Here is a 16,194-nt window from a genome sequence, read left to right on the forward strand (position 1 = left end):
TTTCTAGTTGTTATTCTGAACAACGATATGTCGTTGTTTAGCATTTAAAGGGTTTTAATACCTGGTTTTTATATGTTTATTTATTTTGTTTTAGATTTCCCCGTAATGGACGGTGGCAAGAAACAAGAGGGTCGTCTTGCCAACCCCAGGGCCACATGCAACCCCCTCGCCTCCATCACATTTTCGTAAGAATCAAATTATTCTTAATTAAATATTTACCCTCAACACAGACCAGGGTGGATAGGTACAGAACGTTGGGAGGACCATTGCTGACTGATTAATCTAAAGATGGCGGTGAGCCGACCCTTTTTTGAGTTGCTCCGCTCCTGGACCTAATACTTGCTCCGGCTCCGGTCCGGATAGAAAGTTTTAATACATATTATATGTATACAAATGTTAAAAAAATATGTAGTTTTAAAATAATCGTCATTTTCATTATTAATTCTATTAAACAAAATTCCCGGTAGCAAATCGTCTTTCATTATTTGCCTCTTCTGTCAAAAAAGTGATGTTATTTATCACTCGACAGTGTTGCCATATTTCAAATAATTCCAGTGTTGCAAAGTGTCAAAATATACTATTTTCAATGGATTTAAGAACGAAAGTTTAATAATAAAAAAAAATCCGGAGCGGTGGAACCATAGAGGTATTAAATTTAATAAAAAGAGGGGCAATGAATCGGCTTTCTCATACAACTGAATGAAGCAGGCCAATAGCTGACAACTTACGAGAAATAGCGACGCGATAAAAAAAATGCAGGACATCACGGAGGATTTACTTTGGTCATTATGACGTACCCATATAATATAATGTTAACGTGAAAATTTTGCCGCAAATTGATTACCAGCCTTCCTCACCATACTTTTTCACCATACTCGCCTGCTTCACCATACTTTCATATAACCTGCCGCCCCTAGGGTGGAACACTACAAATTTTCGGTGCTCCGGCTCCGCTTCTGCTCTCGGTAAAATTCCATTGTTCCAGTACTCTGTTCTCCAGCTCTGAGCTCCGCTCCAACGCTCTGGATAGATGGTATAGTGGCATTTTTGTACGAATACGGAAGCCCGAGTTCAACTCCTAGGATGAGGATTAAAATTATCCAAATGCATAGTTAAATTGGCCAACGAAAAATTCGCAAGAGTTTAAGAATGTAACAGTCTTTATTGAACATACATGATTCGGAAACGTACTTACCCATTAGAAAAAAAAATGATAAAAATATATGTACCGGACTGGACTTGTAACAGCATGTATATCGTATTCCGGCCAATATGCTTTACCAATATTGTACATGTACCATACCTAATTACGACGAAATTAACTCTCAATGTCTGTTTAATAATAATTTATGAAATTGATGGATTTTGTTCAAATGCTTACCGGCTTCCGAATGATGAGTTTGCTGCAAATGAATCTGCAATGCGAAATTTCCACCAGCCTATCCAATCAGTAGTGTTTGTAATGTTTGTCAGTTTTATTTTAATGTATTTAGACCAGTGGCGTAGTTAGAAATATTGGGGCCCTATGCAGAATCATGCAAAGGTTTCTAAAAATAAAAAATTTTGCAAAAAAAATATTCGGCTTCGATTCCAATCGGCTTTTTCGCACAAAATAAAATCTGTCCAAAATCAATGTCGAGAACTTTTTTTTAGCTTTTTGAAAAAATGTTTCAGATTTCCATATTGACTGCATCTGCAAACTAACCAAATGCACTTTTGACCAAAAATGAGATTTTCATGGCATTTTGTTATTAAGCATGTTTTCATGCTCACACAAAATTTCAAACTCCTAAACCTATAAATAAATGCATTATCATACTTCACACAAAACACTCAACTGCAGGTGCCAAATTTCCAATATCGTAAATGGAACAACTCCGCTCTTTATATATAAAAAGGAAGCCAAAATAGTGTATTAATTCATAGTGCAGCTTATTTGAAAAAAATTCTTTCCAATTTTTGGATTGGCAAGTATTTTTGCAAGTGTTTTTGGAATTGTTACATTCCGTTTGATGGTTAAATTATTATGTTTTTTCTCCATCCTGAACAATTTGCCCAAATGGAGTTAGCTTTAAGTTAGTTTAAGCAGTCAATGTGATTTATTTTTTAATCTATATTTTTGTGAAGTATATAAAGGGCACACTTGCTATAAAATAGAAAATACATCAACTATCGGACTGACATTAAGGACACCTTGTCCGGCTGGGCCCCAATTCTTCGCGTACTCTTGCGATTAAGCAGCTATGCCACTGATTTTGGCACTGTCTATATCAGTGATTTCCAAACTGGGAGGCGCGGCGTGTTGCAAAGGGAGGCGCGAAAATTTACACAATTAATGTAGCCACGAATTTGCAGTTTGCAAATGCATAGTTTATAAAACGGCCGCTAGTTACAAACTACACAAAAAACAGTCCGATAAAAGGTTGTTTGCAAACCTGTAAATATGGAGACTAATTTTATAATACCTCACTTCTATACTATTGTGAAGCGCGTTGGCTATCTCGTGAAAAAATGAAATAAAAGTGTCAAATCATAATGTTGAAATTTGAGGCAAATTTGTTTAGGAAAGATATATTTTGTTGTTAAATTTGTCTATTTGGTTGAAATTTAAAAAAAAAAATGAGTGAATCAAGGACCACTAGTGCATTCACTGATTTAAAAAAACAAAGTGAAGGTATTCATAAAAAATTGGAGCCTTGGAAATCAAAATTACAACAAAAAATAAGTTCACCATGTCTCCACTTTAAATGATTTCTACGCAAGATATATTGAAGCAAACAAAAATCTATTTACTGAGTTCTTGGTTAGTTGGCTAATGCATTTTTCACATTACTTTATTAATAGTAAAAAAGTCGCCTGCGGCACTGCTTTGTTTCGAAGCTATTAATATTTTAAATATGTGGTTGAAAGATCCTGCCCTGGGGGCCTGCTTCAGTATGTGGGGCACATGATAGAATCCATTTGTCAATGAACGATGATGAATTTGGATTGACTAGTATTGAAATTGATTGTGCTAATAAACAAGCACATTCGTCGCACGAAAAACAAATTAATTTAAAAATGAATATAATTGTTAATACCTTGTTTATTTTTATATTTTTTTTTCATTTTTAAAGGGGGGGGAGGCGCCAAGATTAGATTTTTTTAAAAGGGAGGCGTAGTAACATGAAGTTCGGAAACCACTGGTCTATATGGAAAAGGCTTTTTTCAACGTTTTTGTGATATGGGCATTTTTGATTTCAGATGGACATCAGAAGTCTTTGGAAAAGGCTACAAAAGAGACCTGGAAATATCAGATCTTTACGAACCACTAGATGACCACAAATCAAGTAAGTAAAAAGAAATGTTGATAATCGTAAGTGGCTCTTTAACCAGCGTTAATGGTATGCCATAATCAGTGGTGTGCAGTGGCGAAGGGTGTCCGTAGGCTGTTAAGATCTGACATAAATAGTGCACACTAAGCTTTGTCAGTCATACATATCATTTTTGTTTCAAATAGTGTAGTCACTTACTGACCGTGAAAATTAAATTTTTATTTTAAATCAAAGTATGTATTACTTTAATTACTAACCGACGTCACGGATCACTCCAAGATTTTTGGTTTTAACTTACTCGAACTTGCTAATAATTCTTTTAATTAACTATTTTGTTTATTCAATAAATAATTCACAAGATTTAAGAATGTAACATTCTAATTATTGAACAAATTATTATTTATTTCAAAATTATTTTAAAAGAGAACTATGTTCAACGAAATTGCTTCGGGTGTTGATATATTCCACCTATGTGAGGATGAGTATAGGTGGACGTTGTTTTATAAATTCTTAAAATAGGGTCTGCTTAACTCATCCGGTGTACTTCCTTGTACCTATCTAATTAATATTTTTGTATGTACATATTTCTACTGTTTAATAACATACTATCTATTTCTTTTTTTATGTAACACTTACTGTTTTAAGTATACTTCTTTGTTTCTATTTGTCATGTTGTGAACGTCTTAAACTTATAATTTGTAATGTCCACAATATGTTAAAAATAAATTAAAATTGAAAAAGATGTTTTATATTGGTTATAATATATTTTCTCAGAAGTGTTTTCAAAATTATGTATATTCAATAATTAGAATGTTACATTCTTAAATCTTGTGAATTATTCGTTGAATAAAAAAAAATAGTTAATTTAAAAAAATTATTAGCAAGTTCGAGTAAATTACAACAAAATAAAATTTGTTATAGTCTTTGAACATAACAGAGCGTTTAGTGACCCTCTAGTACCATTGTATGACGACACTTGCCGAGCGACATGTCCAGCCCATTGCCATTTAATCTCCATTTTTCATACATTGCAATTTATTAGCCAATAAAAATGGCCATATTGCTTTAATTTGCAACAGAAAAGTTACGCTTGACACGTAATTACTGTAAATACTATTGTGGATTTATCGGTTGTTGTAATCAGACACATCAATTATAATAATAACAACACTGCACTAATATCACCTGTTGGCGTTAAATCGAGGACATTTCGCTATACTAAAATTGTGCTTTATATTATGTTCCAGGTATACTAGGCGACAATTTCCAGAGACTATGGGATGATGAGGCCAAGAAAAAGTCTCCGAGTCTACTGAGGGTCATCATCAGATGCTATGGCTGGCAATGCGCCATGTATGGCCTTGTCCTGTTCTTCCTCGAGTGTGTCGTCAGGTATTAAACCGCTTTACCAATATTCTAATTCGAAAATACTGCGTACAAACCTCACGTTGCAGAATATGGCTTGAAGTCCAGTAAACATACTAATATAATTATGATCCATAATTATAAACATAGGGGAGAGCAGGTAGGATTCGTACACAGGGAGCATTCGTACAGTGGCGATATCTTCACTATCCAATTCATTGGCGTGCTCGCGTTTGTGTGTGTGACTCCCGCTCATACGCATAGTGTAACCGCGGGGCAGGGCATCAGTGCGGCCAACAGCTTCGACGGAGCACTCCGATATGTGTTTTCGCTCTACGTAAGTATATTTTGTATTCACTTTTGAACACGCTTAACTGTTATAAGTTTTGCACCAATGTTATAAGTGACTTAGTATAGTTTATGAAGTGATAACTTCGTTTAATATGTAAATAGTAATTTTAGGCTAACTATAGCGGTTATTTTTATTTTCAATTAATTTGTTGATTTCTCGGCTTGGGGTACCTTCGTGCAGTTATGAGTGGGGTAGATTCGTACTGTACGAATGCTCCCCATTCCTGACTGCGTGGCAGTAGAAAGATTGTTCACCAAACATATTATTGTTACAGAACCATGCCGCGAATATATGTGAAAAAGGGGACAAGAACAGGAGACGTTGATGAAGATGCAATGATGCAAGATGCAGCCGTTAGAATCCACGTAAGGTGGACAATCAACTTCTACAGCGGGCCAAGATGCCAATGTGCCAGAAACTCTACCTGCAGAAACAGAGATTACTCAACAAGATCTCCCATGGAGTTCAGCGCCAGAATCACCCTCCTTGCTATCACCTACAACTGCGCCTGCATCTTCATCAACTGTAGGATTAATAACTCCAGAAATTATCCGGCCCTATCCCAGAGTGGACAGAAATGCGTTAAAAAAGTCAAAGAAAGGAAAACTACCAGGAAAATCGAGAATATATACAGATACCCCTGAAAAAATAGACTAGAAGAAATAGAAAAAGCAAAAAAGTTGAAGAAGCAAGAGCAAGAGAGGAAACAAAGGGCTAAGGAGATGAAGCGAGCATTACATTTACTGTCAGATACAAGAACCAAAACAAAAAGACAGAAGAAAACTTCAGGGACAACTAAACCAAAGAGGCAAAATAAAACTGTAAAGACTGATAGTCAGGATGAAACTGATTGTGAGGATGAGGCTAATATGAGTTTAAGAGAAATTTCTTGTTCTCCCATCGAAGAGACGTCTGAAGGATCAAGAAAACAAAGACCGTTTTATATTACCTTGGACAGGTGCTTAAAAAATATAGTCCCGTTGAATACAAAGTTTCATTTTTGAGGAAGAAGCCTCATACCTGGAAATTTGTCTTTTCCACTACCAAAGATGAAGGAACAGTTTACATATCAGATGTGGTATGTGTTTTCCCACTATCAAAATCTGCTTTTACAGCAAAAACAGCCCGGATAATATTTAGCTTCGAAAAAGACCTATCTATGTATAATGTTGGATAGTACAACTATTAAATACATAAGATTAAGACCTATTACTCTAATGGTAAATTTTATAATGTTGATTTATTCATTCCTTTATTAACAAAAAATAAATAAAAGTGTTATGTTTTTATGACTAAGTAGTTATAAGCACTTTAAAAACAATAACTTAATTATTATTACATGAAAACTGATTCTGTGTTAGCTTTGATCTCAATACATGATTATATTACATTGAATAAATAGCATTTTCTTTGACTGTACGAAGGTTCCCCATTATGTACGAATGTGCCCCACACTATGTACGAAGCTACCCCACGTATGGGGTAGTTTCGTACGTTTTCCATTTTTCATAAAAGTTACCGTAGCTTCGCCATGCTGATTTGTATCTAAACTACACTTCACTATTATTAAAGCCAAATATATTGGATATATAGAAGCATTGAAGTTATTTTAAAATATCTTACAGTTTTGTTTTTATACGGCTTAGAGTAAAAAGTGTACGAATCCTACCTGCTCTCCCCTACCATTAATTCTTCTACTAATGTTTAGGGTGATGTCGATTTGAGGAGTAATGCGCCTGATCCTATATATAACTAAAAGTCTTAATGTCACAAGATTTTGAGAATCACCATATTACATCTTACAAGTTTGCTAAAATTGGCAATGGCAGTTACGACCCTATTATTGTATTGAACAAATAAAGCATTATGTCGACTTATCACCTTTTTACGCGACGCTTACTTATGTAGTATGTGTACTTAACATTTTTTTACGGGGTACTTAAGAACTGCAAATATGTAATATACAATTTGTTTAGTTTTATTGAGAGAGAGATAAAGCATAACAGATAATGGCTCGGCAAATCGTTCACACAAGGTCGGCATCTGTTCAGTTATTGTTATTTCATATTACATTATGTCGACATCTAGAGATATTAATTACAATTACACAAATACTGGAATTAATAAAACATTAAGCGATATATGTAAAAAAGTTACATATGTACACATATTTATGGGCCATCGAATGCCGCTTATTACCGTCTCACCTTACGTTGTTTCCGTTTATGACCATTCACAAACTATTCGAGTGTTCATCGAGTCACCTTACCCTGCGTGCGAGTCTGAATACTAAAGTGGCCTCATGTTCAATTATGCTTCACTCAAATCATTTGTATGCTTCACTCATATATTTGGATGAAGTATTTCTTATACCAAAAACAGAAGAATATTTTTCTATATGGTTACTTTTTTTCAAGTTTTATGTCTTTGGACGCTTAATTTTTTTTTTTTTGACCATGTCCGATCCTAATAAGATCATATGGGCCTCCACAGAGTAGAGGTTTGTATTAACAGATTTTTTTTTACGAGAAATGGATGTCAGCCACTTGCTCAACCTATTAGGTTCATACCCTGGCACACACTAATTGAAAAACAATATGTGTACTTGCCAGACCCAGGATTCGAACCTGGGATCCACGGCGTTATAGTCCAACGCTTAAGCCGCGCGGCCACCGTGGGCGTAAATGGACGCTTAATAGTCCAACAAAAACGATACATGACGTAATTTTCGCATTTTGCCGCTAGATACCCCTAGTCATAGCCCCCACAAAGGGGGGGGCTGACAGGGCTCTAGCCTGGGGGCCCGGGCTCAGGAAGGGTCCGGCGTGGCATCACAAATTCTCTCTAATAGTAAAAAAATATTTAAAAGCTATTTTTCTTCAATTATTTCACTTATTTAAAATTATGTGATTGTACGATACAATTTTTAATAATTGTGTATCGATACTCGACAACTCCATAATTCAAATGGATGTATGTATTAAAATATACAAAAAAACACCAAATATACACATTCATTTTATCGCGTACAGTGTAGGTACTCCATTTGGAAAACGCTACTGTAGAACATCACACTGCCTTTATCTTTAGCGATATGTAGGGGGGCCCGCTTCAGGATGTGTGGGCCATGCCCTTAGTAGTGATATAATGCCAATGAAAGATGTTAAAATCGCTACATATTACAGTACACTCTCAGTAATCTGCCACTCGATTATCCGACAACTACTATACTCCGCCGTTATTTTTACTAGTTGAAAACACAAAATCAAGCTCTATAATACGTCGCTATTCTATAATCAAATTCAGTAGTCCGCCGCGTACAACTATACTATGCAGATGAGACAGGTTTATTTTGGAAACTTCTCCTTCGTAAAATGTATGTTCATCGCGAAGAAAGTAATGTACCAGGGAGGAAAGTTCCCAAGGACCGAATCACAATTATGCCGTGCTCCAATGCAAACAAATACACACAAACTGAAGCTTTTGGTCATAGGGAAAGCCAGGAATCCTCCTCAGGAAAGGAAGTCATTCAGGAATATCTGCCTCACTGAACAACTGGTTGTGTATGTATTATGCATAAATCGATTCCAGCACAATCATATGAATTGAGTTATTAAAAAATATAAATTATATAATATTTAGATTTTCATTAATCTGCGTCTGATGTGTATTTACTAACGAAACTCTTGAATTCAAAAGCATCATCGCTTTTACGAAATTTGCGGCGTTGTAAATTAGTTTCATCTACGAAAGCAAAGTTTAGTATAAATAAAGCAGTCATGATTGAATAAAATGAAGCACCAATTATAGGATCAATTGTAAAATAGATAATACCATTAGACAATAATCAAAATAATTCACTCAGTCATAATGAAACACGGAAGAAAACAAGTATGACAATTGACAACAAACGCGGGCTGTCAGTTGCAATCTGTCAAATTTGGCAATTAGTTTATTCAACTTATGGTAGAGGGGCATTCGGTGTACGGCCACGGCCAGATGCTTATGTAGAAAATCTCCATGAACCCAAATCATATGTATCATAATTATGTCATGATGCTTACAGCCGTATGCGGAAACAGTCTATGGATGGCCCATTAGCTAATGGCAGAAAATACCTGGCAACAGGATACCCATGAATTCTCACAATTCTTTAACAATTTCGCTGATAAGGTCTTCGGAATATGTACCAGTATTATACCCCGTTTACACGTGCATGGATTTACTGCTGACAGTACATATTATCGCGGCCATAACAAGAAAATGCACGTGTAAACATGTATTATCATGCTAGTTGGAAGATTGCATGCGTGAATCAAAAAATTTCGAAAGATTTTCACGCGACAGTTGGGATTTGTTTGATATCTTCCCCTGCGCAGTAGAACAGTTACTTGTAAATTGTATGTATAACATTTCACTGTAGCACAGTTCGCCATCAGCTTTCCTATTGACCGTCTACTATACGGTCATCTCTATAGCACTGAGATGAAAAAATTACGCATTCTGTATTTCTAATTTATTTACATTACTATTTTTTACTGTCTTTCCCTTGTATTTCGGTAGTTTTTATTATATAATTTGTAAGTGTTTTCGGTACAAGTCGGTTTACAGGAGGTCAGACGGGAACCGCGACAATTTAATGAATTCAAGAATGAAAACCTAACCTAACCTAACAAATATTCCAGTATATCAGCTATTTTCAAAATTTGTTTGCTGGTGGCTTCCTGTAAACCGACAAGAACCGTGTTTTATTTAGATGTGAATTTTATCTCAGTTCTATACGACCCAAAGAGGTTGGACAGTCTTTAAAATACGACCATATATTTCTGATACAACATACAGCGAACTGCACACATACTAATTTCCGGACACGCAGTAGAACGATAGTGGAGAACCTGACGGTAAAAAAACTTATTACACCTTGCAGAGACTCATTTGGAGGTTAACCGATTTTCACAAACTGTCAAATAGTACCTGCAACATCACATCTCGCTTACTCCTGAAGAATGAGATTGGCGAGACAGTCAGCACTTTTACGTATAAACAGTTATTATCGCGATAGTTTAAAATACACACTATTGCTGCAAGTAAATCCATGCACGTATACAGGCGATATTATGTTTGAAATAATATTAGGGTTTAAAGATAAGAATCTCACCTACTTATCTTCATCTTCTTCCTGGCACTACAACCATATGTGGATCACTATCCCTCTATCTTGTACAAGGTCGATCAGTACGTTGTTTGCCTTGCATGACTCGTCAGTCCTAACAGTATCTAATTTTTCCGTATTTATCACGCCATCGTAATGACTGGTGTACACTATGTATACTGCGCTTGAATACAATCACAAACGTGCCGAAATAACGAGCGAACGTACAACGCAAGGGCTTCCGCAATATATCAATACAAAAATACAGCGATTGTGTTATAATCGTTGCCAGTCTCTATACAATTTCTCCGTTCTAGAGTGACTCAGCCACTTTTCTTAGGCCACCTGATCAGATACTTCGACCAAGTCAATCACCCGGACAGACATGTCGCCAGCGTCGCGTCGCATCTCTCGACTGTCGGAAATTACAGCCTGCCCGAAAACAGTGCAAATTGGAGCAGTGCAAACTATTCTACCAGAGGATACGTTCCTCCCGATGACGGACCCAAGTAATGTCTATTATCCAAAGTGCTTGATTTAGTGGAATCCCCTATTTAGTTGTCACTAATTCATTATGTTCATACATATTATAGTGTTACCATAAAATAATTAAAGCCAAATCCACTCGGCATGGTTGAATAGTGTCCACATCTTCGTCTAAGCCTGAGAATGTTACGTGTGTGTTTTATTTAGTTGAAATGCTATTCTCTGCATCTTCTCATTTTATTTCGTTCTCAGTTATTGTCATCCATTGGAATTGTGACACTTCTTCGAAGATGTTCTGCAACTTATCTGAATACCGTAATACTACGTCTTAAAAGCATGATATATTTTCATTATAAATTGTATCATCGGAGTTTGTGTGTTAATGTATAATTATTGTCACCAGATGAAAACAACAGTTTAAACCAGACATGCCCAACCCGCGGCCCAAAAGAATACTTTTTGCGGCCTAAGCTTTCTATATTTTGCATTTTGGTATTCATACAATAAAAAAAAATAGTTCTCGTAAATTTACCACATTAATTATATTATATTTTGTGAAATTAGAACTTTCTTGTTGTGCTGCGTGCGAGTACTTGTTTTTATGCTTATGCTGGCTCCACACAGTCGGCGAGCGATACAATAGTGAGAGTGAGACAGTGTTGCCATCTTTTTCTATGCTGATTATAGTACAAAGGCGTAAAAGTTATAGTATTTCTGAAAAATATTTAGTAAAGGAACATTTTTCGTCTTGAATCCTTTAAAATTATAGTATTATGGTATCTTCTTGGTCGTGCACTCATGGCTGAGGATCGTGACCACATTTAAATTTCGCCATCCTTTGAGCGACCAAGACTTTCCATCCTTCTCGATCTTCCGCTTCTCTCAGGGCAGAATGGATGGTGCCCCCAGTCAGCTTTTTCACTTGGTCGCTCCATCGCGCAGACGCTCTTCCTCTGCTTCGCCTTCCCTGGAGGCTACCCAAAACTACCAGTCTCTCCAGGTTGTCTGGTCCACGCCTGACAATATGTCCAAAAAACTGCACAATTCTTCTCAGACATATCGTCGTCTCGTCTATGGTATATTTGGCGTAAAATTATAGTATTTAACATTTTTCGCGGAATTAAAATTATAGTATTGTACTATAATTATAGTACGGTTGGCATCATTGGAGTGAGACGGTTATAATCTGAGCATTGACCAATCAAGAAATCTTTGAAGCATCGTCGCGAACTCGAATCTGAATACGGTGATCTCATTCTTTATACCAAAATTCGATGGCTGAGTCGTGGAAACTGCTTATTAAGATTTTGGAAATTGAGGGAAGAAATTCGAATTTTTATGATCAAAGTGGCAATAATAATATGTGAATTTTACGCCCACGGTGGCCGCGCGGCTTAAGCGTTGGACTATAACGCCGTGGGTCCCAGGTTCGAATCCTGGGTCTGGCAAGTACACATATTGTTTTTCAATTTGTGTGTGTCAGGTTATGGACCTAATAGGTTGAGCAAGTGGCTGACATCCATTTCTCGTAAAAAAACAAAATCTGTCAATACAAACCTCTACTATGTGGAGGCCCTTACGATCCTATTAGGATCGGACATGGTCGAAAGAAGAAAGAAGAATTTTACGATAATCAATGGCTTATAGATTTATGTTTTCTGATAGATATAACAATGAAATTAAATGAATTAAGTCATAAGCTACAAGGTGAAAATAAGCTAAATACAGAATGTTATCAAGATATAAAATCCTTCGTAACAAAACGCAAGCTTTATGAAAATCAATTACAGTAAAATAATTCAATTCATTTCCCATTGTTAAATGACTTTAATAGTGACCGTAAAGATTTTTCAAAATATTCTAATGAAATCACAAAATTAATTAAACAATTCAATATGTACCATATTTGTATGCAAAAGTATGAGGAAATGTTCAAATTATTCTTAACTCCATTTAACGTGGACGTGGAATCAGCGCCTCCAAATTCACAAATGAAGCTAATAGAACTGCAATTAACTGTAGTTAAAGTGCATGTTCGAAGGGAATAAGCTTGAGTTTTATCAGAAATATATCATCGAAGATATATTTCCAAAATTAAAACGACTGGCGATCTGCATTACAGCAGCATTTGGGACTACATATCGCTGCAAATCATTCTTTTCAAAATTAAATCTAGTAAAAATGAAGTGTCTCAGCAGGTTGCTCCATGAAAACATGACCAATCAAATACGATGCGCGTCAGCTAAATTACCAGTCGATATGAAAAAGATATCAAACAATACACAAAAACAAGTGTCGCATTAAGGCCGTACATCAGTTGAGGCACGGTCCAAAAAGATCGTTGCTAGGCGATGCGCGGATTGCGGGTCGCGGGTGCAAATGACGCCTGTCAAACGAAATATTATTTGTCATATAAATCCAACATACGTCCATTATATGTTCTGTTTATTGTTCTATTAGTAACAATAATAATATATTCATTGACATGTTTTCTTTTTAAAGTAAATGGGTAACGTTTTTAGTCATCTTTACACGATTTAAGAATTAATTGGCCCGTCGCCATCACGAAGCAAAGTGACGTGTTTCTAGCTCGACGTTCTCTCACTGAATGCGAGCGAGTCCAAAATTTCGTCGCGCCTACAGTTGAAAATTATTTGCCGTTTCACTGATGCGTCACCTTAATTATAAGGTAATAAAATATTTTGAACAATTTATTTGTTTTATTTTTTTATATGTGTGGCTCACTAAACTCAGTAATATTTTTTTTGACCCACCAAACGATTTGGGTTGGGGACCCCTGGTTTAAACAGTAATATTTTATAACACGTTTCAAAGTGCGACGTGCTTTCTCCCTTTATCATAATGACCTGTCCCTGTTTCTCCGTAGACTCAAATTCATTGTTACAATTTTTCTAGTGGACTTTCTCTGGTAAGACTTATTTTGAATATCCCTCGTAGTTCACGGACTTTGACGACGTCCGGCCACGGAGATAAATAATTTGTCATAATCTGTTCAATTTGATAATACTGAATGAGTCCAAATACACTTACGGCAGTGCTGCCAAATATTGTGTTTTAAAGGTTTCGAACGGGTGCCTATTATGTGGGCAACATGGTACTGTCAATTCACCCTGCCGGAGAGGAGATGTATCAATATTAATGAATGACTATGCATTTGACCTCTTACTATTTATTTAGTGCTTTACGTAGCACTTGGTAATATAAATATTTTAATTTTATTGCGTGAAATAATATTGATACATTTATCTTTACCAGCGCCAATATGGCATTCATCTGTTTTTTAGTTAAAACTGTTTTTTGCACATCTCCCTTTGTTTGAGTCATACCTATGTATGTTTTTGATAATATTCCATTTCCATATTAATAATATATTAAAAATAGTCACTGCGCGTATCTATATAATAGAGACCATTCTCATTTGACATTCATATTTTATATTTGTCCAAAATTAGTTACAATTGAGGCCATATCCGGAAAAGTAGCGTTATCCTGAAAACGGTGTTCTGACATACTGTCAGTTGAACATTTCAGTTGATTGTTGTGGAAATATTTAATTCTGATGAATAAAGATAGTTTGGGTAATTGAGAACACGTTTTATTAAACAAAAAAAAACCTTATTAGATAAACCACCATGTTTATAATAAAATATACGGTAACAAATTTAACGCTGTTTTTCCGTATAACATAAAATAATCGTACGACTCTGATTTTGATGGTAACATCCTTTACCCTAAGTTTTTAAGTGAGTCATTTGAAGTGATGTCTTCATCAGAAGGTCCATTTCCAATATATTTTTTAACCAATCAGCACTTTGATGGCTTCACAAAAGGCAAACAAAACAAAATGTCTGCCATTTTCTTTGCATTCTGTTGTATTTTATTTCCCATTTCCCAAAACTTGGAAAATAAATTATTTTGTTCAAAGGCTGAAAATATTGTATAGCACAATTTTTAACAGCATTTACCCACATACACCTAAGTATATTTATATTTTCTTGATAATCCTTCCGTTAAAAGTTTCATAACTTTGATCACTATTCCTTTTTAACGTAATAATTAGTTTCATTAATGACACGCCTTTTTTGAACAAATAGATTCAGATTTTAACTCTGAAGAGCAAAAACAAATTTATCGCAATAACAAATGGAAAAGACGTGACCGTCCGCAAGCACGAATTGTGTTTATATACTCACTATGTTGCGTACGGTATAGATATTATGGTGTACGGATAAACAGCATACCCCGTGCATCGTTAGACCGTCTACTGCCACCTATTGTTAGAATATCTAAGTAATGTTTGGTGAGTGCATGCATAGGTGTATGCCGCGTAATTTAAACCGATTTACCTGGGCTCAATTACAGATCCAATAATTTCATAATATTTAAATGCGTCATTGTTTTTCATGTTGTAATTTCATTACGTCTTTTGGATGGAATAATAAACCAATATGTATGTCGGAAATATAAATCTATATAAGATTGTCATGATATAATTTATAAGTGTATGTTTCCGTATTCCAGGATGATTCAGCCAATATTCCTCGGGCGTATGATCGCGTTCTACACGCCCGGCAACACGGCGGTAACGGCGAATGAGGCGTACGGGTGCGCTGCCGGTGTGATCATCTGTTCCGCCGTCAACGTCTTCATCATCCACCCGTACATGATGGGGATTCTGCATATGGGCATGAAGTTTAGGGTCGCGTGCTGCTCTCTCATTTATAGAAAGGTGCCATAATTATTTTTATTACTTATACGTAGCGCCTGTCATGATTATGACAGAACATCATGCCTTCATGCGAGTTTTCTCACTCTATGAGGCAGTGATCGACAGACCACACATAAAAATTTCATGAGTTATCTCGTCCGACTTTACACTGAAATTACTAGCCACTGTCGATAGATTTGCATAATATAAAAAATTAAACACACAGTGACATCTTTTTTAATTAATTATGAAACACTAAGCCACAAATTATCGATATTACTGCGATTTTAGTAAGAGTTTCGCTCTACATCATGGGTGGCATGCGGCTCACTGGGTGTCAACTTGTGGCCCGTGGAGCAATGAGAAAATTAAAAATAATATCAAATGCTGCCGCTAGATGTACTAATTTCGCAAATTGAGATTCGATATTGGCTCAAGATTTTAAAAAGCACCGTGTGCTTTTTGCTGCATTTGCACGCCATTCTCCGTAGAATCCGTGAATTTATTACCGGGAAATTTACAAATGGAACATTGTGAAATATGTTGCGATGAACATTCCATCAGGTTGGTTTGGAAGAGTTTTCCAAAACATATTTAGACAAGGAGAAATATCCTGCATTTTACAAACATGACTTCGCTATTATTTGGAAACACTAGACTTACACCTGTGAACAGCTTTTTAGTCGGATGAAGCATATCAAATTCCGAGTGAGAACAAGAATCACTGATGTTTGGAAAACTGTTTGCGTGTAGGAACAACCTCACTCGATATCGATATATCTTTGATTTAAAAAAA

General features: G+C 35.8%; 1 protein-coding gene across 1 annotated transcript in view; it reads left to right on the forward strand.

Moving 5' to 3' along the window:
* Positions 1 to 16,194, forward strand: part of LOC147068995 (putative multidrug resistance-associated protein lethal(2)03659) — a 107,212-nt gene that overhangs the window by 59,603 nt on the left and 31,415 nt on the right. Inside the window, exons 2-5 of the mRNA XM_085951224.1 lie at positions 95 to 185; positions 3,244 to 3,329; positions 4,562 to 4,706; positions 15,212 to 15,419. Coding sequence (XP_085807350.1) covers positions 106 to 185; positions 3,244 to 3,329; positions 4,562 to 4,706; positions 15,212 to 15,419 — 519 coding nt within the window. The 5' untranslated portion in view covers positions 95 to 105. The remainder of the gene's footprint in view (positions 1 to 94; positions 186 to 3,243; positions 3,330 to 4,561; positions 4,707 to 15,211; positions 15,420 to 16,194) is intronic.

This window comes from Rhyacophila brunnea, unplaced genomic scaffold (genome assembly GCF_057557595.1).
Source record: "Rhyacophila brunnea isolate RB1 unplaced genomic scaffold, BYU_Rbru_1.0 scaffold_24, whole genome shotgun sequence".
NCBI lineage: Eukaryota > Metazoa > Arthropoda > Insecta > Trichoptera > Rhyacophilidae > Rhyacophila > Rhyacophila brunnea.